Here is a 26,812-nt window from a genome sequence, read left to right as displayed (position 1 = left end):
ATTGGGACATTGTAATGATTTTAAAATGGAGTGTTACCTGTATTTAGATTTATAGAATGACTAATACCCTGTAAGGGTCAGAAATCCATATGTATGGATATTTTGGCCAAGCATACGCAGTTAAGCTATGTGGTGTTGAATTGACCTACTTATATACATAGCTTCAGGAGGAGTAGGAAGGAAAGGAGGTTTTTTTATGGTTGTTTCTGCATATTTACTGGAAAATATTGTGACTGCTATTGGTGCTGTACCTGCAGCATCTGAGAATCCAGGTAGACCAATACCTTCTAGATTTAATGCTTTGGTCCTAAATAATCTCTTCCAGCTGGCACAGAAAAAAAATGATTCTGAATCATCCATACATTGCTAGACAAGGGTCAGTCACCCTTTTAAAAAAAAGGAACCAGATACACAAACATAATTATCTGTTTAACATAAGATCTAGCATCCTAAAACTAGTGACTTTTATAGAAAACCAAAAAAGAAGAAAAAAGCCCTTTAAGGGGGGAAAACAATCAAAATCAAGCTGGAACTTTAATAGTAGCTGCTAAGATGATTTCTCCCCCCCACCCTTTCAGTTTATTTGTGCATTTGAAAGCATGTTACATGTAAATGGCTTTGATGTTTGGGTACAATCAGTTTCTCTGTTCTTTTTGGGATGATGGAAACTTTTTTTTTTTAAATAGTAAACTGCCATTACAAAAGCACAAAAACTAGCAAGTAGGCAAAATACTGGGAACTCTGGTTTAAGATTGATTAACTAAATTGACTTTAAAATGTTCCTAGAAGCAAAACAGCAGGGATTGTATGTGCCATTGGTGGTTCAAGATTTTCTTTCTCTGGATGTCAGTTAGTCTCTGGTTTGAAAAAGACAGTCTGTGGAGTTACTCCTTATTTGTGTAGTAAGTCCTCTTAAAATGTTGGGTAGAAATGAATTTAAGTTTGAAAATACACCTCTTGAATGCAGTTGGCCAGAACTCAGGCTGCCTATTTAGTATATGATGTACCGCTCTAGGAATGAACTAGGTTTAAGCTCTGATTCATGGGAGTTTCAAGGAGAATATAATATTTATATAAAATATCTGTGCTAAATATGAAAAATGAGGCAATTGAGCAGAACCTTCTGACAGTTCTGTGGGCATTCCCTACTACTGGCACTGAACTGCCATGCCTGATGTCACTTTTGGTGGAAAGAGTTTCTGCAGCATCCTTTATCCCCTTTCTGCTCTAAGGTATTCCAGCACATATGGCCCTCTTCCTCAGCAGGGCTGTGAGCAATGGGTGGTAATACAATACATGCTATATGTGCTTCTATACATGTAGATTGAAACCTAATGTAAAAAAAAGAAAAAGAAAATGCATGTTAAAATTGGCTCTGTAAAGGTGTAGTCCTGCTGTTAAGCCTTTACAAAAAACAGCAGGCTTGGCTACCCCGGGAAACAGAGCTGTACTTAAATGTGTAATTGTTGCCTGTGCTAGATGATCTATTTGCAAAATGGAGTGAGCAGCAGCCTCTTTTAAAAGACTGTATAATATGCTGAATATTCTGAGTTTGATGGTGCTGCCCCTCCTCAAAGCTAAAACCCTTCTTGTCGCTCTCACAAGCTCTTTCATGGATGCTGTAATCTAGTTACTACTGAGATGCATTTATTTTTCTGTCAAGCCGCTGCTTCCTTTAGAATGCTGCCTGCTCACTCCTAGGTGGTGATGGAGGAGGAGGAGGAAACTCTGTTGAATTTTCAGTCAGTGATGATGGCATTGTGGGCGGGAGCAGCATTTTTTTCTTTCTTCTTTTCTGCACTTCGACTTTGCTGTCTCTGCACTGCAGATGTCCTCCAGCAAAGAGAGCTGAGCTCATACAACATGCATCAACCTCCTGCACCTTTCCTCCTTGCAATGCCTCCCAAACAGGGCAGCAGGCTTCCCTAATCCCTTGTCTGGGAGAGACTTGAACTTCTCCATTCTGGGCAAACTAAAGCATTTGAGAGCTGCCAATAAAGCAAAACTCCATCTGAATTTACGTCACTGGGGGAGCGGAGCAGCACCTGCAGGGGAGAAGCAGCTGCTAGCATAGGAACTGGATGGTTTATCAAAGCCTGGTAGTCACTCATGAGGCAGGACAAGCTGACAGGCTCCCTGAGACGTGGGGGAAGATGTTTAAAGAGGCAAAATACAGGAGGTGGCGTGGGCAACATCCTGAGCAATGTTTTGAAGAAGAGGAGCTGCATTTCCAGGACTGCTCCTCGCCTGCTCTGCACCTTGGAACCAGGTAACATTGGTCTGGGGTGCATGCAGATAGAAGAACATTAGTAGTCTTTTCTCCCTGTTTCCTTCTGATTTCACAGGTCTTATTTTTGTTTGAATGTGGCGCTTTGTGAATGGAGCATGTGGCTGTTATCTAATGCTTTTAGCCATGCTTAACTCTGACAGGGAAAGTGCAGCCTTTCCCAGAGCCTTAATCACATAATCTGTGTTCAGCTAGACTGGGATGGGGGGCTGGGGAGAGGGGCAAAGGCTTGTTTTTCTTCATAGACAAGAGCTTCTTGTAAGATGGTGGCAAGATAAAGATGAAATCCCCAGGTAGGAACTGGTATGTTGGGGATTTTGGGGTGGGTACTGCTCTGGTGGGCTTCAGCACTCAGCAGGGAAGGGAGCTGGTGTGCTTCAGGCATATATTTCAGTGACGTACTCCAGACAAATGGCTGCTCCTTGCTAGCATCAGCTCCAACACTGTGCAGGGCTTTATCTATAAAGAGGCACATCTCTGTGCAATGCAGTAATTGCACTGTGCTGTCAAGCCTGCTAGGGTTTGCATCCATCGTAAAAACCTTGTTTGTGTTGCTTGCATTTGAATAATGACAGGTGAATGGTGTCTTCCTCAGTGTGATAGCAACAGCAGAAGTGTGATTTCAGCGTGATGGTAAACATCCCTAAATGCTGTGGTCTAACCACATCAGCAGCAAATTGCAGTGTCCTTTGAGATTGTACTAGCTACAGTGTGTGTGGTGGGGGTTCTTGAAGAGTACGTTGTGTCTTGACTCTAATCCATGTGAAAATGTCAGCTTTACTATATTGATTTTTCATGTAAATAATATGTGTCGCTAATAGATGCACTGAAAGCACTTTGCCATCCCAGGATGAAGGGTGCTAGAGAGCAGCATAGTGAGACAGTGGAAACAGCTGCATTAACATGTATCTGAGGTTCCTTTGGACCTATTTTTAGGAAAAATTGGGTATGGGTCAAGGCAGTCTTGAGAACAGATCCCAGACTAGAAAAAGCATTGCCAGACACACTGGCCAATGGCAGAGCCTCCTGGTATGGGAACGGTTGCTGTCAGTCAATCCTGAAACCTCCCGTGGGAGGTAGCGTGCCACCTTTGTTACATGATGGGCCTGTGTAAGTATCCCTTTTGTGCCCTGCCATCATCAACAATGTGCTCTAGTGGTAAGTTTGTTCTCTTCCCATGCCCAGCCTAATGCATCCTGCAGGTCACTTGTCTTTTTGGACCATCCCCTTTCCCCTCCTCTGCTTTTTGTACCACTTAGTAAGTGAACTTGGAGCTTACTCTCTACTTTTCCCCACCAATTCTAGTAGAAATTGACCTGGGGAAAATCCTTTGTCTCACCCATTGAAACTCCTTTGTCTGTGCTGGTGTATTGTCTAAAGGACTTCTTTTTACAGGGATAGGCATCAATTATAGAGCTGCTTTTTTCTCTCTCTCTCTCTTTTTTTTCCTGGCTGCTGTTTCAGTTTTAGAATGAAATCTTTAAGTAGCCACTTGGGGAACCAACAAGAACAGGGACCAGTTCTGGGAAGTGGCCTTTCATCTTGTTTTAAATTCTAAGGTGACTTCTAATTGTTGGCTACCCAATCATACTTATTACCAAAATGTTCCTGCTTAAAATGCTGATAATACAATTAATTATTTTATTTTTAGTAAAATTTTGTAAATATGAATACTTTATAATTTAATGTATAAACAGCCACTCATGACTAAACATTAATCCTCTGTCTACTGGTCCTACAGATCAGTATTAATAAATATAAAGCAATGCCAAGAGCTATATGGAGTATAGAAATTCCAGTTTTATGTGTTTGTGTGTATACCATGTATCATCCTGGCACTCAAATGCAAAGCCATTTGTATAATCAGTTTAGCTAGACTGCATCTGTATTTGAAAACAATTTTGGTAGGTCTCTGGCTATGTTGGAAAGGCATTTATTTGCTTAGTGCAGCAACATTACATAGCTCTCAGGGATACAATGGTGTACTTACAAGGGGCTTCTAGTTACTTAAAGTAGATTTCTTTACAGCAGACTTCACAGCCCATGGGTCTGGCTGTTCTATGGCTACGAACCTACCAAATTCATGATTTTCATGGAAACCATGAATTTGGTAGGTCCCCCCCACAAAAGCATGGGGACTGTGAAAAAGTGGGGAAATGGTCAGCAAGCAGGGAGGGGGAGGGAAAGGGAGCTATATGGGGGCAGGGAGGGGAAAGGGAAGAGGGGAGGAGATTTTTGCAACAGGTCCCCGCCCATGCCTCTGTTCAAGGGGCCCCAGAAGTCTGCCCCTCTTCAGAGATTGAAGATGCCCACCTCTGTCTGTCTTTGGGGAAGGGCAGGACTTTCAGGGCCCCTCAACTAATCAGAGGTGCATATGTGTGTGTGGGGGGGGGCATTGTGCTCCACCACAGAAATGGTACCTGAAGCTGCACGAGGATTGTGAAATCTGAAGACAGCCTCTGTTAATTTGGTAGGTCCCAATCTATGGGTCCTGTACAGGCTGACCCCAGCAAGAACCTTTTGATATTCCAGACACTGCCATTCTTCTGACAGACATTTTAGATGAGCTGCAAGTCCTGACATGTATTTCTGCTTGCAGCTCTTATGCTTCTCCTGCACTCCAAGACAGGAAAAGGCAAAGGAGTGAAAAAGAGGAGTAACCGTGAACATCACAGTCCCACATCTAGCAGTAGGTTAGCTGTTGATTTGGAGTTTTCATATGTAAGGAAAGAGAAGAGCCATCAGGGGCAAAGATTAACTCGCCAGAGTTGCAAGCATCTGCCCCAGCCCCAAGGCTGCAAAGAGCCATGCAGGGATCCTTCTTTTCCCAGTGCTTCTGCAGGGGAGATGGAGGAAACATGAGCTCCAATATAAAAAGGGACCAAGTGAGGCAAGTGAGGGATGCCCAGAACCTGAAGTTGCTGACTCAGTCAGAGAGGTGGCAGGGAAAACTGAAGGCACAGAGGGAGCAATTAGGAATGGTTTTCAGAGAGTCAGCTCTGTTGAGGGAGCTGACAGAGAAGAAACCCTGAACAAGACTGTAAGGGCAGGAAGAAGTCAAAGTTTGTTTTCTTTTCTCTTTTCTTTGAAGTGGGAGAGGATACCTCCCAGATATAGCAGGATAGTGAGACTCATCTATCTGGACAATAGGCCAGAAAAAACTGGTAAAATACAAGTCAGTTCCTTCTGTTGATTCAAGCCTGGTGGCGGATAACCGAGATCAAGGTGGCTATTGATTTGTCAGACCCAGAGACATAAAAAGTGTCTAGACAGCTCTGAGGCTGACTATACAGACTGTGAATTAAGACCTAGTGGAATGGGTGGCGGTGTAAGGGTTGGTGGAGCCCTTACTACATTGAGGCAGATATCAAGACCAGCAACGTCAAAAGCCACACATCCAGGCATTTCTTTTCTCCCTTAACAACAAGTTGTGACAGGAGAGATCATGGGTGTGTGGAATGTTCCATCAAAATTTTGTGGTGGGCTTCAGCCAGCTGGCCAAAGTGATATGACTGTCTTAGTAGAGAAAGCAGAGTGAGAAAGAGAGGAAACCTTCTGGACAAGGTAATAACCACTACAGACTGACTGAATACAAAAAAAACTGAGGCAAGCATCTGGCCCAAAGCAGGTGGGTGGGCTTTGGTGAGAGCCCTCGTTTAGACATCATAGACCAAAGAGAAATGCTAGCAGGATACGCGGTAGTGCTGTAGTTAGGATTACTGCTTTTATCATGATCACCTTTGACACTGTCTCTCACCCCATCCTCATTAAAAAATTAGGTGACTGTGGTGTCGACGCCCACACAGTCAGATAGGTTGCAAACTAGCTGGAGGGCCACACCCCGAGAGTGGTGGTGTACAGGTCATTTTCAACCTGGAGGGATGTGGGCAGTGGGGTTCCCCAGGGCCTCAGGCCTGCACTGTTCAACATCTTCATCAGTGACTTGGACGAGGGAGTGAAAAGCACGTTGTTCAAATTCGCGGATGACACTAAGATGTGGGGAGAAGAAGGCACGCTAGAAAAGAAGGACAGGCAACAACTAGATCTGGACAGGTTACAGGGGTGGGCGGATGAGAATAGGATGGGATTCAACATTGACAAGTGCAAGGTGCTGCACCTGGGGAAGAAGAACCAGCAGCATACCTACAGGCTGAGGAACTCCCTTCTTGTCAGCACAGAGGCAGAAAAGGATCTTGGAGTCACTATTGATTCCAAGATGAACATGGGCCGCCAATGTGGGGATGGGGTCAGGAAGGCTAACCGCACCTTGTCATGCATCCATAGATGCATCATGAGCAGGTCCAAGGAGGTGATCCTCCCCCTCTAGGCGACATTGGTCAGGGCACAGTTGGAGTACTGCATCCAGTTCTGGGTGCCACACTTCAGGAGGGATGTGGACAGCATCAAGAGGGTCCAGAGGAGGGCCACTCGCATCATCAGGAGACAGCAGGGTAGGCCCTACGAGGAGAGGCTATGGGACCTGAACCTGTTCAGCCTCCACAAGAGAAGGCTGGGAGGGGATCTGGTGGCTGTCTATAAACTTGCCAAGGGGGACCAGCAGGGAATGGGAGAGTCCCTGTTCCCCTGAGCACTACCGGGAGTAACAAGGAATAATGGCCATAAGTTGACTGAGAATAGGTTCAGGCTAGACATCAGGAGGCACTACTTCACAGTCAGGGCAGCTAGGAGCTGGAACCAACCTCCAAGGGAAGGGTGCATGCTCCTATGCTGGGGGTCTTCAAAAGGAGGCTAGATAATCACCTAGCCGGGGTCGTTTGATCCCAGCATTCTTTCCTGCCCATGGCAGAGGGTCGGACTTGATGATCTGATTAGGTCCCTTCTGACCCTACCAACTATGAAACAAAGACCAGGGAGCATATGAATATTCTTTCCTCAATTTTGAATAAACTTTTTGGGTTCCTATTTGGGTTTCCCCTAGTGATGTGTATCTGCTGATATCCATTTATTGTGAGAAGTCCTGGGGGACTTTTTTCATGTGTGCTTCATTATTGTCCTTCTGTACCTTGTAGTTGCTGGACTAATGATGGATTGCACAAACGATCACGTGAGACACTACTTTTATTTCCCCATATGCAGGTGAACGTAACCTTGTAGAAAAACAAGCTGTGGAAGAAAACTGAGCAGCATTTTTTTAAAACAGTAATCTGACTATAGTTGGCAAAAGAATCTTCAAGAGTGTGGTCTTTCCCTGGCCAATAAAGCTGCTCTGTCCTCTTTCTTTATAATGTAACATGTATTTCTGGTCAGATACACCCTAGATGCTAATACTCAGTAGGGGTAAGGTAGAGAGGTTTTAGCAGCTGCTGTGAAGAGACTGACAGATCCAGCAGTAATCTGTTTGGGAAATTTTGGAAAGGTTACAGACTAGTTCAGTGATTTTTTTCAATCTTTTGATTTGTGGACACCTTTGGAAATTTTGAATGGAGGTGTGGACCCCTTTGAATTGTAAGTGTGGCTATACACATGCTTTTGATTGATCATACTGATATTTCACAGCCCCCTTAGATATAGTCTGCAAACCCCCACGGGTTCATAGATCACAGGTTGAAAACTACTGGACTAATTGACACCTGTCACCTCAAGGTCGTTAGGCAGTAGCATGTTAGTTGTCTTGCCCAAGTCTCCTGTGCTGGACTAGAGGAAAGGGGTTGTGGTTACTCTACCAAGACTATCAAGTACTTAATGTGTACTTTGCATCAGTCTTTCATCAGTCCAGTGGGACCGCCCTGCCTACCAAGATGTGGGACAGCCAGGGTGAGGGCGTATTTATACCCAGCATCAGTATTGATCTAGTAAAGGATCACCGTGAGAGGCTGGACACCTTCAAGGCAGCTGGTCCTGACAGATTACACCCTAGAGTACTGAAGGAGCTGGCAGGTGTCATAACCCAATCATTGGGAAAAATATTTGAAAACTCATGGCGCTCAGATGAAGTATCTGAAAATTGGAAGAAGGCCAATGTGGTACCCATCTTCAAGAAAGGGCAGAAAGTAGATCCTGAGAATTATACACCTCGACCTCAATCCCCGGTAAGATTCTGGAGAAAATTATCAAGGAGACCCTTCTGGATAAACTGGCTGAGGGCAACATCCTGAGGGTTGTCGCACTAGGTTGAAAATGCCCAGTTGTGGCTAGGTCGGTGGGCTGGACACTGATGAGGACGCAGTTTATGATTAATATGCAGTATTTATTTGGCTTTAACCTATAAAATATTGACAACTCAAGCAAATGATTTCCTATATAATACTAATCTATGACGACACACAATAATCAAACAATCAAAGCTGAGGAGCGATGTCCGTTGGGTCACAAGGTTCGGGTCAAGGCCCCTTGCTTTCAAAACCACGAGTGGTTTTGGTGCGGCTGGTCAGGGCCCTAGTCTCAGACCTGGTCAATGGCTCATTTCTTAAAAGGTCATTTAACAATCAAAACATAATCAAAACAATTACAAGCAGCTAAACGGGAAATTACGTCTGTTGAGTCATGGGGTTCAGGTCAAGGCCCCTTGCTTTCAAGATCGCGGATGACCTTGGTGCAGCTAGCCAAGACCCTAGACCCAGACTTGGTCAACAGCTCATGTCTTTTACAGGAAAGACAGACAAATACAAACATAAATGGCTACAGTCCTATGTACATGCTTACCACTACAGCAAACAAAAGGAGCGGCTTCATGGCTGGGAACGTTAATCTCTTCATGGAGGCCTCAAGAACAACCCCAAGCAGTGCTTGGTGTGGGAGGGGCAACCCGGTGGGTGATCAGTCCGCGGGCCCTTTGACGCTTGAAGTTACCGTTCGAACTTCCCCCTCGTGGCTCTACCCTTTTATACCCTTACTCTTTTTCACTTATATTTACTGGCCAATTGTGTTACCTTCCTGCCAGCATTCTGTTCACTCGTCAGTAGCCCCTTCCTCACTGCAGTCCCCTCATTGTTTTCTGCTTAGCCAGTTATGTTGCAATTTCCTTCCTGCTTCGCTGGCAGTTCGATGCGGTTGACTTCCCTGCCTTATGAGCGTGACAGGGGTCACCTGTCCAGAGGCCTGTGTTAGGCCTAGCATTCTGCCATTTCATTGCGGACTGGCCATTCATCTGGGGAGATGCCCGTGACAAGGGTCAGCCAGCACAGGTTTGTCGCGGGTAGGTCTTGCCTGACCAATCTCATCTCCTTCTATGATATATCACCTGAACAAGGGAGAAGAGATTGACGTCATATATCTAGACTTTAAAAAAGCTTTTGATCTGGTGACCCATGACCTCCTCATGGAAAAATTGGCCAACTGTGGCCTTGGCTACACCACAGTCTGATGGCTGGGAAATTTGGCTCCGAGGTCGAACCCAGAGAGTAGTGGTCAACGGTAGTGAATCATTATGAAGCCCCATGACCAGTGGTGTCCCCCAAGACTCTGTCCTTGGACCGGTTCTCATTAACATCTTTATCAACAATGTGGACATTGGTGTCAGAAGCACACTGGCTAAGTTCGCCAGTGACACTAAACTTTGGGGCATAGCATCCACACCTGAGGACAGGCTAGTGATCCAGGCTGACTTGGATGAACTTAGTAAGTGGGTGGATACAAACCTGATAACATTCAATACCAATAAATGTAAGGTACTCCACCTCAGGGGGGGACCCCCCCCCCCGCAGCATACTTATAGATTTGGCAGTGCTATGCTTGCTAGCACCACTGCTGAAAGAGACTTGGGGGTCATGACTGACCACAAGATGAACACGAGTCACTAATGCAATGTTGCAGCTGGGAAAGCAAACAAAATTCTGGCTTGCATCCATAGATGCTTCTCAAGTAAATCTCAGGATATCATCCTCCCACTGTACTTGGCCTTGATGAGGCCGCAGCTGGAGTACTGCATCCAATTCTGGGCTCCACAATTCAAGAAGGACGTTGAGAAGCTCAAGAGAGTCCAGAGGAGAGCCACATGCATGATTAGAGGGTAAGAGAATAGGCCTTATGAAGAGAGGCTGAGAGCCATGGGACTCTTCAGCTTGGAAAAGCACAGGCTCAGAGGGGACCTGGTGGCTGCTTATAAGTACATAAGGGCCTGGGGGAACGTCTGTTCACCAGAGCACCCCAAGGAAAAAAAAGGACCAACGGTCTTAAACCCCTCCAAGACCATTTTAGGCTGGACATAAGAAAAACATTCTTTACTGTCTGAGCCCCCAAGACCTGGAATAGACTCCCTCCAGCAGTGGTACAGTCACCTACTCTGGACTCTTTCAAGAAACGCTTGGATGCTTATCTTGCTGGGATCCTTTGATCCCAGTTGACTTCCTGTCCTTGGGGCAGGGGGCAGGACTTGATGATCTTCAAGTTCCCTTCCAGACCTAATGTCTATGAAATCTATGAAGTCATGTCTTTCTGTATTCAAAGGATGATTCTATACCTATTGAATTTAGATTTTCATTAATTTTCTGACATTATTTGGAAGCATTTGGCTGACATCTGGGAGCCATTTGATCCCATTTGTTCAGATAGGCTTGGTGATATCTGCTGTCATGTCTGGGCTCCCTAGTCAGGTCTGGGCTCCCAGACATTGGGTAAATGAGAGTCTGCCTGAAGCTAAGACTATATTATACCAGGAATGCTTATATTATACCAGGAATGGCATTTTTAGCTGGGCTTGTGGGTTTTCCTAAGTTACAGGATTACAGAAGCCTTGGCTTTAAGTGGGTCTTCAAGCCTCAGAAAAATAGTTTTACTGTTTGAGTGTTGAGCTGGGAGGAACTACTGGAAGACTGTTGTTTCACCTTGTCTTTGACTGCTACTAGGACATGTTATATTAAAATGTTATCTTCTATTACTACAACAGAAGTTGTAGCACTTTGTTATGATAGATCATGAACTAATCACCATGATTTACATGGCCATAATTTAGGATACATGCTTCTATTTTTCTTCCACATAGAGTATTCAGGGAGGAAATCTGCTTCTGCTGTGCTTTTGAGCAGAACAAACAAAAGCATCCCAGTGCTACTCCCACAGATAGATTTAAAAAAAAAAACTTGAATAACCCCCTCCCTAAATTTCCCATTAAAAATGTATCTAGAAAAAGCTAATTCAGCATAGACCCTTGTATGCTACATTACTCCCTGAATCATGTTCTTAGTATCTCATCAGGAGTTTAATATAGAAATAATAACAAACTGTTAACTGCTTAGTAGCAGCAAATGCCACTGCAGTTCTTCCCAATGCACACACAGCCAGATCTTGAGAAGGGTTGTAAATCAATTTCTGAATAATTGATTTACATGGCATTGTTTGCACTTGTTATCTTGCAGGACTAGACTCTTTATGTAGCTAGAAAAAAGGTTATGTCCAAAATATAGGAAGGCTTGGTGCCATATACAGAGTATAAGTAAAAACATGTGACTTTAAATGGTTCAGGGAAAATATTAAGAATGGCTTCAATCTTTTGTGTGCATTGCTCTAGTGTCTTGGTAGTGCAAGAGAATGTGAAGAATAGAATATTGCATTAATCAGCACCTTGGGTTTGGACAGCGGCACTCAAAATGACTGAGGAAAAAGTTAATTTATGTGTGACAAATCACATTAGAAGTATTATTATTATTTAATGTTTTATTGCAGTAGACCCAAATGCCACAATTACGATGTGTTCAGGTCAAGCCTGGGATTCTAACACTTCATTCATTGTGTTTATAAATCTGCCAGCTATATATATATAAAAAAATAATAATACTTAGTATTAATGAATTTTATAGCCAAATAAAGTCTAAATTGAAATGTGAGTATTAGGGAAACTTTAAAAATTCTAGTTATATAATATCTTATTTAACATGAGAAATATTAGTTTTGTTAATGTGCCAGCGTTAAAGTGAATAACCAGTTTTTTTACATCAGTAAGCTCAAATATATGGAAAGAAAAATCAGATGTGTATTTCCTGCTGTAATGGAAAGTCCACTGAGGAAGGGAGAGGAGTTTGAGGACTCTAAACAATGAGCACTCCAGTGAATAGTATTCTTCTAGGTTTTACAGTATGTGGAGTGTTTCTGCACTTTTAGTAAAATAAGTTGTGTTGAACTGCAGCAGCACATTGGACACATTGCATGAAAACATCACTGATATGTTTTGGCATACACCTTCAATATTGAAAATAATCTTCATAGAAATGGGTTGAACTATAGTAATTCAGGAGCACATAGTTCAGCTGGAAATTCTATATTTTCTGTGCCTGACTTAATTTTCCTTTCCCAAAAAATAATCATGGTTTGGTTTTGTCTCCCTCCCTTTTTTGTTTTCTTTTGTTTCTAGGGGTTGATACAAAGTTGAAATTTACTCTTGAGCCATCTTTAGGTCAAAATGGTTTTCAGCAGGTAATTCTATTTATTTTCTCTTGTTTTTAAATGACTCTTTAAGTGACTTTTAAGTGTACTCTCATTACTCATTCCAAAACATTGCTTTGTTCTGTCTCTGTGTGGGAATACCAGTTGCTAGTACATAAAGGTTTGCTCTCACTAATATTTGGAAATTATAATGCAGTTTTTGTTTGATTGACTACTCATAATTCTTTTTGTGGCAAAAAATTAAATTGATTATTATATTGGTAAATAATTAATAGATTATATTTTGCCTTTAGAGAAAGCTTCCATATTAAGTCTGATAGTTTGCATCCACCCATCTTAAAGCTAAGCATTTCATTTCTAAATTGTGGGAAATGAAATTAATGCATCTTACCTGTGATATTGAATATTTATCCATGCTACTGAATTGGGCTATTCGCATATTTTTCCCTTACTGGATGTTTTATTGTTAGTGGCATGACGCTCTCAAAGCAGTGGCCAGGCTACCAACAGGGATACCGAAGGAATGGAGGAGAAAGGTAGGTAGATCTTCACACTTTACAAGGTACATTATATTGGCTTCTACATAAGGCTTAGAAACATGTACATCAATATTGCCACTGTCTTTGAATGTACACTTGGTAGTTTTAGGATTTATTTGCACTGGAGATTTTTTTCTGAAACACAGCCATCTCCATGATCAGCCACTGGTGTAGTTGCATTGTTTCAAAGAGAAGCAAAGCTCGGTTTTGCACCAGTGGAATTACTTCTGCTTGTACCCCAAGTAATGTGTACCACTGCAAATCTCAGCTCTTTACTCTTTCAGTGCCATGGGGTCATGGCACATGGTAGAGTGAGGTTCAAAGCCCCCCCCAAAATTCTACTTGTAACAATTTAACCTGGACCAGAGTCACAGGTCAACTGAAAGTGGGGTTATAAATCCAGTAGTGGGGTCACACTGGGAAAAAATTAGGAGCTTTTTGTTTACAACAATGGGTTCCACAGGTAAAGGTGTGCCATTAGACAATGCTTGGCATTGTGGGTAAATCTCCATACAATATACTAGCCTTTAAATTTTATAGAACTGAAGTTGGTAACTGTTGTGGAGGCATAATGCTGGCAAGAATAGTTACATAAATGTTTGATTAGGGAAAGGCAGATGGCTGACACAGTAGTGGAGCTGAGCATCAAGAGTAATATGCAGAGATGGAGGCTGTCATTAATGTGAAACTGCAGTGAGTTAGTGCTGTAAAAAAGTGCTCACTAGGAGTTGCATTGAGATCACTGAGTTAACTTTTAAATTGAGTTAATTTTACTGCTTGATTAACAATATCTGAAGCCATTTAGCTTCATAGGTTAAAAGTTTGTCAGTGAGAGAAATGAGTTTGTCCCTTCAAAGGAGGGGGAAATAAAGAATCATAAGGGCATAATCTTTTCACCTGGAGAAGCTATGGAAACTTTATCTCTAGAAATTGTCAAGAGCAGCTTAGATAGATAGATACCTGGATTGGGATGCTTTAGTCAGGGATGATTCTGCCTTGAGCAGGGGGCTGGACTTAGATGACCTTATGAGGTCCCTTCCAGGCCTAATTTCCTATGAGATGAACAGATCCTGTTCGCTGATGTTCTGTGGGGGCTTGAATGACACAAGCTACATAATCATTCTTCCTCTCCCTCATCACAACTGTAACTGTATGTTGTAGTGGGGATCTAGTGTTGCTGTAGCTGTGATGGTCCAGGGAATGTACAAGAGGCAAGGATTTTGTTGTATCTTTTATTAACTAAGTATGAACTTAGGAGAGATTTTGGGCATCAAGTGCCTGAGAAAAGGCCCAAAAGCTTATTCAATAGCTCTCCTACCTATACAGTTGGATCAATAAAAATTACCAGAAAAATACATGCCTCTATAATGTTCCTTATACTTTCATTGTTGTGCCAGCAGGAGTAGCAGTATAAAACAGTGTTGAGTCTGTTCCTCTCACCCAGTTCCTTATATGTTTTTTCTGACCTGGAGAAATCATTCTGTGCTTCAGAAGCACTAGTGAGATCCTTTTCTGGTGCTAGGGGAAGGGCAGCACAGGGGAAGGACAGTGTCTGCACTGCTGCTATGATACAAGACATTTTCCTCAAGGTCTGGCAGAAATAAAGAATCCAACAAGCCAATTTCACTGGAGCAAAGTCTTTCTTGGAGACTTACAGGGGAACAGTAACAGCAGAACAAATTATTTCTCTGCATAAGAGGCTGTCTCTGGGTAGGGGGAGGGTGGGAAATGCAGGGAATGTGTGATTCAGCAAGCTGAAAATAAATCCCTGCAAGATGTGAATATTTAAGTGTTTATAACTGGGAAGTGTGTGAATTGTCTTTCACTTAGAATATAAAAACCAGCTCCTCACTGCTTTCCCCCATTTCTTACACTTCCCTTAAAAAACAGACTTTTAACATCAGTAACCATTATTACTTGATGGTCTGTTGTTTGTTTTTTATAATTCAATGTGCTGGACATTTTCCAAACATTAATGAAGGCATAAACCTCAAAATTGCATGTGGAGGCAGCTCTGTACCAGTGCTCCTCAATAAGTGGAAATTCGTTATCATTTGTATGATTTTTCAAAATGGCTGTTTGCAACAGGAATTCAAAACATTTTCAGGAAATAGGGTTTGGATCTGCATTTTATGTATGGGCTTTCGAGGGACAAAATAGTCATAAATGTCACCATTTTAAGCACTGTTTGTGTTTACCTACGGCAGATGCAGACATATTCTTTCTAAAGGCTGGCTAGTATAGTTAGAGCTCTCTAAGTTTCCTGTATCTTAGTTTAAAAGGATCCAATATTTTCTGTAACTTGTAGGCATATATGGTGCTGGCCTAGAGTCGCATATACATCTAAGCATCCTAGATATATATAATCATTATGCTTGAAACCAGCCTAATTTTTCAAGAATACATCTAGATACTCACAGTTCACAAAGCTTTTTGTAACAGTAGCTTACTATATGCTGAATATAATTTTGGTTCTGAAATTCCTTGCTCTCTGCCAGATCTCATCCTCTTTTGTAGAAGTCAGCAAAAGAGAGCTAGGAAGATGCAAATTATTACAAATTTCCTACGCAAGTTTTCCAAAAAGCTGTTCCACACAGGAGATTATAGAAAGAGTAACTTCATGTTGTTACCTTTTTAGTAGGTTACTTGTGAGTTACCCTGTGGTAAAAGGATGATGTGAACATCCTTCACCTGGCTGTTCCTCTGCCTGTCTTGCAGATCAGCTATCTTCTTGGATGTGGATTCTTGGCCACTGGGTCTGTGAGAGAGAATGCTGTTAAAGGTAGCTAGCATCTCCAGATAGGTGCATTCAGGGAAGACAGGCAGATGGAGCATCTGTGGGATGAGATTATTCATGTAGTGTACAGTGGACGTCAGTGGAGTTCTTAGAGTGCAGGACTGGTCCCTCTATTGGCATTTTAGAAATTAGGGTGTTACTTTTCTTATATAGCAATTGTTTTTACATCATTCCTTCTGCTTCTGATTACAGTTTGTGTATGCATGTAGTGCTTCAGTTCCAAGCAGAAACTGTGAATAATACATTTTTTAACATTTCTGTGAATATTTTTAGGTATGGCTGACTCTAGCAGATCACTACTTGCGTAGTATAGCAATTGACTGGGATAAAACTATGCGCTTCACCTTCAATGAGAGAAGTAATCCTGATGACGATTCCATGGGTATTCAGATTGTAAAGGTAATGGCACCTCAACCTATCTACGCATAATTATTTACAGCAAAACCCTCTCACACTGAGCTCCCCCAAAGTGCTCCCCACTGGAACTGCAAGCTAGAATCCATCCCACTTAGTCTTCTTTGTCACACCTGTATAACACGCATCATAAATCTCTGGGGTGATTGAGGAACAACTGTGCTGGTCCACCTGTCTTCATTTCTTCCTCAGTTTTCTGAATGTATGCTAGAGAGAAAATCTTCAATTCCTATTTGGAGAATGGAAAAATCTGTGCATGTAGGGAATCCTTCATGCAGAAGAGCTTTTACTGAAGATAGATTTTTTTTCTTAATGAACTGCTTTGTTCATTGTTATTTCCTGGCAGATGGAGATGACCAACTGTCTAATGCACCTTTTCTATCTGTGTATTGCATTTCCCTATGTTCATTTAATTGTGTACTGTATTCTGAGTCATGTAAAGTTTACAGTTCAGAGTCTGACTTTTTGTTAAATAAATATTTGAGCCCTGCTAGAAGCAATGGTTCTAAAATGTAAGGGATGCTTGCTTGAATGTTAGCACTTCTAAACTAATAATGGGCTAACAAGCTTCTAATTTAGGTTTTGCTTGTATTTTACAAAGATAGGCTCTGGTACTAGTCAGTGCTGTAATATAGTAACTGGCCATATTTTCACTGAACCTACCATAGTGAAATAGACTTCAGCCTGTGATATGTTTCAGTTATTTGGCATTTTTGTTTTAAGAGTAGGTGCTAGTTTGGGGAGGAGGTGATTTCAGGGTATTATGAATATGTTTCTAGTGTTTTGCTGCCGACAGTGTCTTACATGGATGATTTCATGAAAAGATCATCTATCCATTTCATTTTTACTTGAGCAAGGGTGCACCTCATGCATCCCTTTAGGTTCCTAAATAATTGTTTGAAAAACACCATGTGTACTTATGTATGTGTCCATGCTCCTGACCCACAGATGAGCTAGTCTCCAGACTTGAATTTAAAAATCAAGATTTTATTTTGATAGTTCCCATTTTTCCTTTGATTCTCAGAAAAGGGCTTTTGTCTGTGTTCAAGTTCCAAGATAAAGCACAACTGCAAAATATGCAGTATTAATGTCGAGTTTAAAAGACCAGTGGTTCCTAAAACATAGACTTATAATGTTTTTAGAAAATAGCATGATGACAGTATAACATTTTTATTTAACTCTAAGATTGAACTTGAAATTGTAGCAGTTAACGTTTAATTGTCCACAGCCACCCACTCAAATCCTGTTGTCCAAACCAGACAGTGTTAAATTTGTATATGCAACTGAAACCCATGCTACAATGCTTGCCCTATGTGTTGAGGTGTTGAAAACAGGAAAATTAAATATTTCCCTTTTAGGTTTCTGGTTAATATAGTGTATAAATTTTTCAAAACCCTTTTTTCTGGATTTTCTAACTTTTCAGAAGTAAATGACACTGTGAAATAAATGGTTTAAAAAAAATTCTGCAGCTGTTACATTTTACCTATTTGAAAGTAGCTCAAAACCCCATTGCCACTTGTGACAATTTGATACCAACCTCTTGTCTGGTAATTTACTTACCCAAGATTTCTCAGATGCATTGTTTGGTTTACAAAGTAGTTTCTTCCAGACCCATTTTTCCAGCCAGGTAGACAGAGAAACAATGAGTTTAAATGAGCCAGGGGCTCACCTTCTATTAGACCCCAGGGATCTCCTGGAGAACCTTCCTTTGCTCAAAGTATTTCACTCCTTCAATAAACTCAGCATCATAAAAGAAAACACACATCTCAAGGAGTGGCAAAATAATATTGAATATAAATGCATGGGCATGGTTGGCAAAGGTCTCCAGGGTGGGCTTGTGAAATAGGCCAATATCTCAAATAGCTTTCCTATTTTAGGATCTTCATCGAACTGGCTGTAGTTCTTACTGTGGCCAGGAGGCAGAACAAGACCGAGTCGTATTAAAACGGGTTCTGTTGGCCTATGCCAGATGGAACAAGTCTGTTGGTTATTGTCAAGGCTTTAATATACTAGCGGCACTGATTCTGGAGGTAATGGAAGGCAATGAAGGGGATGCCCTGAAAGTGAGTATTACTGCTTCTTTGTTTCTAACAGGTGTGGTGTGAGAATTACCTTTAAATAGGGACCTGCTATAAACCAGTAATTTTCTACCTGAGCACCATGGCATCCTGGGATGTCTTGAAATCATTTCAAGGGTGCTGCAGGGTACTGCACAATGTTAGCACTGTTAAGTGTGCAGACACGAAACCGAGAAATTTCAAATAGGAATTCATAATGTTAAAAACATTCTGACCTTTGGTGTTTTTGAGTTTTTTGCAGCAAATGATTTACTCTTATTATTTTTCTGTAGTCAAAAATGGAGCAAAAGCTAAGAGTTGATATTTTTCTAGAGGTGCCTTGAGTCTAATAAGGTTGAGAACCACTGGTGTAAACTGTTGATTTTTATCAATGCATTGTTAATTACCTCATTTAACTTAAACCTCTTTTAAATGTCACCCGTGTTAATGTTTGCCCAGATAATAGGTGGCATCTTGGCTCTAGTGAAATAAATAACAAAACTCCTATTGACTTGGTTTAGAGGAGCCAGGATTTCACCTGGTGTGCTGATTGCATGCTGTCAAATTGGCCCAGGAACCCAACCCATCACCTTCTCAGCAGCCAAAACCCCCAGCTTCTGCTGAGAACTCCATACGCACTGCAATTATGTGCTGTTAAAATTATGACAGATGTTTGGGTTGACAAATCATGAGGTCAGCATAAAGCAAATATAATTTAACATGAAAATAGTATATGACCTGCTATGCAGACTGTATCATTTGCATGTAAATGGAATCCTGCCCTTTTAATTTAAATGAAACTGCCACATTATTTTGAGGGAGTCACAAAATTTGGTATTAGGATCTGGTTTAAAATTTTCCAGTATTTTTCAGGAGTTCTTTGCAGGACAGATTTGTAATGTAAATTAGTTACAATGGAGGTTGAATTAAGGGTATAATGGAAGTTGAAAAGGGGTCATTGTCCTCAGAGAGGCTGAGGAATTTATCTTGCTTTAGGTATTATTACTAATCTTAGAAGCTACAGGCAGAATTATAGTAGAGAGAAGAAGTTAGCTGTGTTAGTCTGAAATCAGGCAAAGGCAGGGTAGATATGAACCTTATAATCTAACTCAGAGATATATATGGCATCAGCTTTTGTGAACTCAAGCTCGTTTCATCAGATGCTGTGAAAGGGAAGCAGGGCTATGTGAAACAACTATGTTTCGTTTTGGTTTCAGATTCAGCGTTTCGGAGGGACAGTAATTTGTTTCAGTGGTTTGGATCACTGTCCTGTTTCAATTTGACCGAATCTGTTTCGCAGTTTTGACCATAATGGCTATAATGGGGAATCACTAAAATGCCTATAACTTTGACATTTCTTGCCTGATTCAGATGAAAATTGCAGGGATGGTAGCCCCTTCTAAGGGAATGAAATCTGCCAAGTTTCAAAGAGATGGGTGCAGGGGTTTTTGTGAAACTGCACCTCAAAATGTTCAAAGCAAAACTAGTATCATTTGCCAGCAGCATGCTTTCATCCCACATGCAGATCCAGGGGCCTACATCCCACAGAGTCCAGCACAGCTCCGCAGCCGTCCCAGGGGGTGCAGGCCTCCACATCTGCATGTGGGATGACAGCGGGCTACCACTGCTGGCTGGGGCCAGCACCAGCACTTGGTTCTTCCCAGCACTTGGTGTGGGTTGCGCTGGGCATGCTCAGGTGCTGGAGCTGGCCCCAGCTCACAGTGGCAGCACGCTGTCATCTGCATACTACACAGTTGGTAAGTGCAGAGCTTTAAAAAAAACAAAAAAAGTCCTACAGTCACCAGCTGCAGCAGTGGTGATCAGGGCCTCTGGGGGCTTGTGGCAGAGCCCTTCAGTGCAGCGTTGGGCAGTGGGCATCACGCCCCCCCCCCCGGCCTGCCACGTGACACAGGTGCAGTGTGGGTCGGCAGGGTGCTGTGTGCTGTCTGGGAGCTGTGGCAGCTCCACTTGTCAGCTGGAGCTCCTGGTTCAATTCCTCAGCTCTGATCATTCCCTCAGCTGTTTCCGGAGTGGTGCAGACCCCCAGATCTGTGTGAGAGATTTCAGCAGGGCCCTTCTTACGGCTGGGGGCATAGCCCAGAGCCACCACCGTCACCATCTGGCAGCCTGCTGTCATCCTGCACTCAGATCCAGGGGCCCAACCCCCAGGAAGAGCTGGGGGAAGCGGTCAGAGAGCTGGGGGAAAGACTGGGGAGCTGGGGAATCGATCCTGGTTCAATTTCCCAGCTCTCTGTTTCCCCCAGCTCTTTCCCAGGGCTGCGGGCCCCCAGATCTGTGTGCCAGTTTTCAGCAGGCTGCTCAGTGGTAGCACCACAGTCGTCCCGGTGCTCAGTGTAGGCTGTGCCAAGCCGCTGCCACTGGCCCCAGCCTGCAACGGCAGCCTGCTGAAACCCTGTGCACAGATCCGGGGTCATTCCCATCCTCTTTCCTCTCCCTCCTAGTTTTTATTTCCCTGCAAGCCCAGCTCTGAAATGTCAAAATTCTCTGAAACATTTCCAAAATGTTTCGGAGCCTTCCATTTTAATTCGGATTTGGTGTTTTGGGTGCTGAAATGGCCCAAAACACCTCCAAAATGAAACGGTTGCCAAAATTTTGCACAGCCCTAGCAAGCATAGAGCAGTGTGTAAGTGGATCAGAATCTAGCATGGTATAAAGGTCTTGATGGGTAATGTCTGATACTTTGCTTTATCCTATAGACTTATTTAAGATATTAGGAAAATACTAGTGATTCCACTGTATGACTGAAGTAAATTTGCATTGCATTCTTGTCCTTAGTGACTGCCTTGTGTGATTGCCTCAGTAATTTACTGCTATTGTGTGCGTCTCACGACAACCACACATTCCTCAAGTTTGTTTTTTTTTAAGGGAAGGAGCTCTTTGGACATTTTTGGCAATTTGCATAAACTCTGTTACTTATGAATTCCACTTTGGTATTATGAATAAAGCATGCACGTGTTTTATTACTGTCTTTGTCTCATGTAATGTGTCATGCTCTGTCTGTTAAAGAGACACAAGATTGGCACCAGCATGTCTGCCTGTAAAGAGAGAGAGAGAGGTAGTTAATTATCTCTGATTGTGTTAGTCTATAAGGTACATTCCTACTCTGCCTTCTGCCTGTAACTATGTCAGTCATTGAAGATTATCACTCCCTGGAGAAATCAAACCTGAGGACAGTAATGGGTAGCTAGGTAAAACCAGTTTTCCCCCAGCCTCACTCTAGAAGGCTGGGGTTTAAAAGGCTGGAATTCTCCCCAAAGAAAAACAGTGGTCAGTTTTAGCACTGGATCTGAAAAGATCACAGCTGGAGGGCTTCAGAGAGACAAAAGAAGCATGGACAGGAGAAAAGATCAAAGGGTCATACTTTCACAGCAGAGGGGTCAACCAAGAAAAAGGAAGCAGGGTAGGGGGGAGTGCAGAGATTCTTTGATTTGGAGGGGAAACCATGTGAGGAGAAAGGATCCTGAACTTCCCAGATGACTTTGAATCTACTCTCAAAGAACACGGTAAGAGTGGTGAGGAAAATGAAGGGAGATACAGGTGCTCAGTGTTTTCTGTATTTCTTGTGCTGATACACTAAGCAACGAATGGTTTTGAAACATTTGCAAAGTCCAGGTGTGTCTCCATTTCCACTAAAACATATTACCTTTTCAGGGACAACAGTAAGAGGCTGAAGTTCTGGGAAAGTATATTTTAGATTCTTGCAGGGTTGGCAGGGGGAGGAGTCCTGGGAGTCTAAAAGAGCTAGATAGATTTCTGTGAATGGGCTAACAGACAGAGCCTATATTCAGAAAGTAGCCCAGAGATGATGAGGAAAGGGGTAGTGCTACAGTGTACTCAAATTCAGGAGTCCAAAACCATACGGATTTAGCATAGGACACACATGGCAGCTTGGTAAGTATTCAGCCTGGGGAGCTTTACTCAGGCTGCGACAATGCTCTGCTGCTAAGGGTAGGCCTGTTGGTGTTAAATCAATCGCTCCATAAAACCATCGTGCTGTGTAAAAACTAATACATTCAGCAAATTAAATAAATTTAACTTAAACAGAAGTGGCTAAGGTAGGTATGAGTACACACGGTTTGTGTGGCTAGAAACAGTTGAAATGTGCATTATTCCTATAGCTTTAAAAAAAACCCTTTAAAATCATAACAGATTAAACAACTCATTGGCACAAGAAAAAGTGTTACAAAATTGCACAACAATCAGAAAAGTCACAATCTCTAGAAAATGCCACAGAATCTTGAAGTAATATCAATTATGAAACAGGAGATAGAATTAATTGGTTGTGAGTATATGTGATTTTTTTTTTTAAAGGTAACGATTCACAGGTGAAGTGATGAGATATCGGAAGATATTTATTGAAGGAAAATATACTGAAGTTTTGATTAATGTCATTAAATTAATTTACCTTAAAATGTTCATAATTTGATTAAAGAAATGAGATTTTTTTTCAGGAGAGAATCATAATGTGTACAGAAGACTTAATAATGTAGCTTGAGACATATGGGACTCATTCCTCCTTGCATATAATATTTGAATCAGCCTACTTCTGTGAAATGCTGAGAAATGTAAAAGACCCCCCCCCCCCAAAAGCTTAAAATTATTCATTATTTGCATTATCAAATGCTGAGGAGACCATTCATGGACCAGAAACCCACTGTTTGAGAAGCTCAAACAGGGGTTCAAAAGACAGCTTCAGCCCCACAATCATGCATGATGCCCAGGTTACAGTCCTGAATGACAGGCAGGTTGGGGTGGTGTCCATAGTGATCCACAAGAGAGAGAGTAGGGAAGGCTGGAAAAAGGAAGAACAAAGTTGTGTTCTAGTCATGCTAAGATTTAGGTAATGACTAGACCTCAACAAGGAGAGGCTGAAGAGTTTAATTTGGAGAGAGAAGGACAGGGCTAGGCAGTTATGTGATTTGTCAGGATAGGGATGTGAAGACATGCATGTTCTTGGTACAAAAATAAATCTTGAATGCATACAGTAGAGATAAGTGCTGCTAGACTTCTTAAATACAATTAACCTTGTATACAGCAGCTTCTACCAAGACATTCATATATCTGTCTTTGATCCTTAAAAATTTCACGGTATATACAAATTATTCCCAATGAAGTTAAACCTTCTATCTATACTTAAAATTTGAATATGTTGAATTATCTTGTTATATTGCTTAGCTTATGATTTTATAAATGACAACATGAAGGTGCAACTTTCAGTGAACTATCACACTCGCTGAAATGTGAGAAAAGTGCTTTTTTTAAAGAGCAATATCACATATACTGTCAATAATACAGATGTTGAATTGACTATTAAGTTTTCCATTTATGATGTTTAAACTGTGTGGACATTTGCTTTAAGAACTTTTCAGCTTATCACAGTGTCTCCTAGCATGTATACAATGGAAATGACAAAAAAGTCTTTCTGAATGGAAAATGGGTTCCTATTTTGGTGTGGCTTCCATTTAAACTGAATTCAGTTTAATCAGTTCATAATTTCTTAAAGTTATTCAGACTGTTGTTAGCAATGCAAATTAGGACAGTTGTGACCCAGTTCTGTAGATGCTTTATATCTGGATGATGATATGTTACCATTAGAAAATATTGATCTGTGTCAGATGCCTAAAATTTAGTTCACTGGACTAGACAATTTTAGTACAAAATGTGTGTGTGTGTGTATATATGTGTGTGTATGTATGTATATATATGTATGTATGTATGTATGTATATAGTTTATGCACAAGAGGTCTTTGCTATTCTTGGGAAATAACTGTTTGCTCTAGCCTTATCGGTCCTATAAGTTTATGAACATATATTCAATTTAATCTCTTACAGATCATGATTTACTTAATTGACAAGGTACTTCCTGATAGCTATTTTGTCAATAACCTTCGTGCATTATCTGTGGATATGGCTGTTTTCCGAGATCTTTTGAGAATGAAACTTCCTGAACTGTCCCAGCACTTGGATATACTTCAAAGAGCAGCAAACAGGGAAAGTGGAGGTGGGTTCAACAAATACTGCTGAATTGTTTTTAATATCTGCTTCAGTAAGCACCAGCTTTAAAAGCACAGCAGTATAAATATGTACATACTGTAGCTTTGAGAACAATAAACTTGAATTGTGTACTGGTAGGGTTCACTGACAGACTAAAACTGTTAACATGATGAGAAAGTTTTTAATACCGGTGACCTTAAATTAAACCTGCAGCTCTCTGAGGCACAGTGAATGGAAAAGCGATTTAACCCCAGAAGTGGCTGCAGACAGAGTTGGGTTAACAGAGGCGTAAGATGTAGAGGATAAACTGAAGTTATTCAGCATGGGACAAGGGCTCTCCTGAGGGAGTTGTCTCTTGTCTTAGCACAAGTTATTTGTCTAATTGCGTGGTCTTCAGCGTCCTCCTCAGTTTCCTGGTGGAATCTGTACTTGAATGTGGTTCCTCTCTGAAGCTTGATGGGCAATAGGCCAAAATGGCTGGTCATTATTTTTTTTACTTAGATGTCTATTTACACACCAAGCAAAATTTTCATTTTGAACATCAGAGCTACTTATTAATTGTTGCCTGAAAAACTGCTTTGCCCTTTGAGCTTCGATACATAACATTCCCCACCCTCCCCTCTTCTCTCCTTCCCAGGCCAGCATTGTGTAATTCGCAAGACTTAAGTTTTTGCTGTTCTAGAACAGGGGTGTCTAACCTTTTTGAATGTGGGGCCGGATCATGAACTTTTTATCATCCAGTGGGCCGGCAGGAGCGGGTGCTCGTGCAGCCTGTCCAGTCTGGCCGCGGCCTGGGGGCACAGGAGTCAAGGGGCACTGCCTGATGCCGTGTCCTCCCTGCCACCTTGGTGGCCTCAAGGATGCTCCCGTGCCTGCGCGCTTGGGCTCAGCAGCCAGGGGCACATGCGGGAACTCTAGAGGGGGATGCGGGATGTGCAGGGACACCCCCTTGTTCCCTCTCCCCTGGGGCAGCCTGAGCCCAACTGGCAGGGCTTTCTACCTCCCTGGGGCCTGCGATTCACCACCCCCAGTGCGATGTCTAAGGGTGCGGAGGTATGCGGGGAGGCGGGAGCAGTGCCAGCTTCCTGCTCCAACAGCCACAGCAGCAGCAGCATCTCCCATGGGCCTGGCTGCAGCATCCCTCCGAGCCAGCATCTGCGCCCCCTACACTGCGAACTGCTCCAGCCCGTGGGACTGGCGGGGACAGGCACAGACGGGGCTGGTATGCAAATGAGGAAGGTAGGGGCAGGGCTAGGAAGGGACACCTTGAAATGAGGGGGGTGGGGAGAAGCCGCACCGCATCAGCAACGTCAAGCTGATGAGGTGCGTGTGGGAACCTTGTCTCTTCCCCAGCCCTTCAGCAGCCATTAGAAAGCTGCTGAGGGGTTGGGGAGGGACAAGGGATGGGAAGGAAAGTGAACAGTGTTTCCCATCACTGCACCTAGAGCCTCAGAAAATGGCTTGGCAGGCTGTATGGCAGCCCACAGGCCATATGTTGGACAAGCCTGTTCTAGAAGCCAAAAACCCTTGAGATCCATGTTAGTGAAGTGTGATAATTCCTTTAAATAATTACGCCGGCTAGGACAGTGCTTCTCAAACTTTTCCGTAGGATGAGCACATTCCCTTAGCATGACCCCATTTCCTCAGCATGGGCCCGCATTCCAAACTTGTAGCCCTCCACCCCTCCAGGTGCCCCTTACTCCCAATCTGCAGGCCCCCCACTCACGAAATGCCCCAGGGCCAGGGCCTGCAGCACACCCCAGCAGCGCCTGAGCCCCAGCTGTTGTCCACAGGACGTGGAGCCCAGCTCCCTGCCCCTGTCCCTTTCCCGCAGGTGGCACAGTGAGAGTGAAGCCCATGAGCGAAGTATGTGGGCTGCCCCCTATGGACTTGTGTCTCCCCACCCTACTACCCTTCCCCCGTCCTCTGCAGCCCAGTGAGCAAGACCTGGTGTAGGAGAGAGTGCTGCACCATGACCCCATCCACTGATGTTGTGACCCATTTGGGGTTGCGACCCACAGTTTGGGAATCTCTGGTCTAGAAGGTAAGGAATCTTGTGATTAGGGTGTCTGAATGGGATAATTGCTAATTAAGAAAACGTATTTAGTGTTGAGTGTCTTGACAAAGAAGTACTTTTGGAGAGCAGTGGTCAGTCCCTCCAATTCTGACCACCTTTGAATTGACACCAGTAGAATTCACTGATTAAGCTTCGGTCATATCGACATTGTAATTTCGGAATTCCATACTGAAAGAGTAAGTTTTTTGTGAAACTGCTAACAAACCAAAAGGAAAATTGAATATACTCCAGTTCTCTGCTATGGCAGTACAGTGAGATTTTTAACGTTAGGCAATATTTGAAGGAGCT

General features: G+C 42.7%; 1 protein-coding gene across 4 annotated transcripts in view; it reads left to right on the top strand.

The window, feature by feature from the left end:
- Positions 1-26,812, top strand: part of TBC1D30 (TBC1 domain family member 30) — a 92,691-nt gene that overhangs the window by 42,511 nt on the left and 23,368 nt on the right. For 2 of the 4 annotated variants that reach the window (XM_019543290.1, XM_019543289.1), the window contains exons 2-7: positions 1,829-2,269; positions 12,594-12,655; positions 13,096-13,161; positions 16,235-16,360; positions 18,253-18,438; positions 24,286-24,454. In XM_019543290.1, coding sequence (XP_019398835.1) covers positions 2,110-2,269; positions 12,594-12,655; positions 13,096-13,161; positions 16,235-16,360; positions 18,253-18,438; positions 24,286-24,454 — 769 coding nt within the window. In that variant the 5' untranslated portion in view covers positions 1,829-2,109. The remainder of the gene's footprint in view (positions 1-1,828; positions 2,270-12,593; positions 12,656-13,095; positions 13,162-16,234; positions 16,361-18,252; positions 18,439-24,285; positions 24,455-26,812) is intronic. The other 2 variants (XM_019543286.1, XM_019543288.1) reach the window with 1 other exon arrangement.

This window comes from Crocodylus porosus, unplaced genomic scaffold, assembly GCF_001723895.1.
Source record: "Crocodylus porosus isolate Cpor-Errol unplaced genomic scaffold, CroPor_comp1, whole genome shotgun sequence".
Classification (NCBI taxonomy): domain Eukaryota; kingdom Metazoa; phylum Chordata; order Crocodylia; family Crocodylidae; genus Crocodylus; species Crocodylus porosus.
The sequence above is the reverse complement of the archived record's forward strand: the minus strand, read 5'-3'. Positions and strand labels throughout refer to the sequence as shown.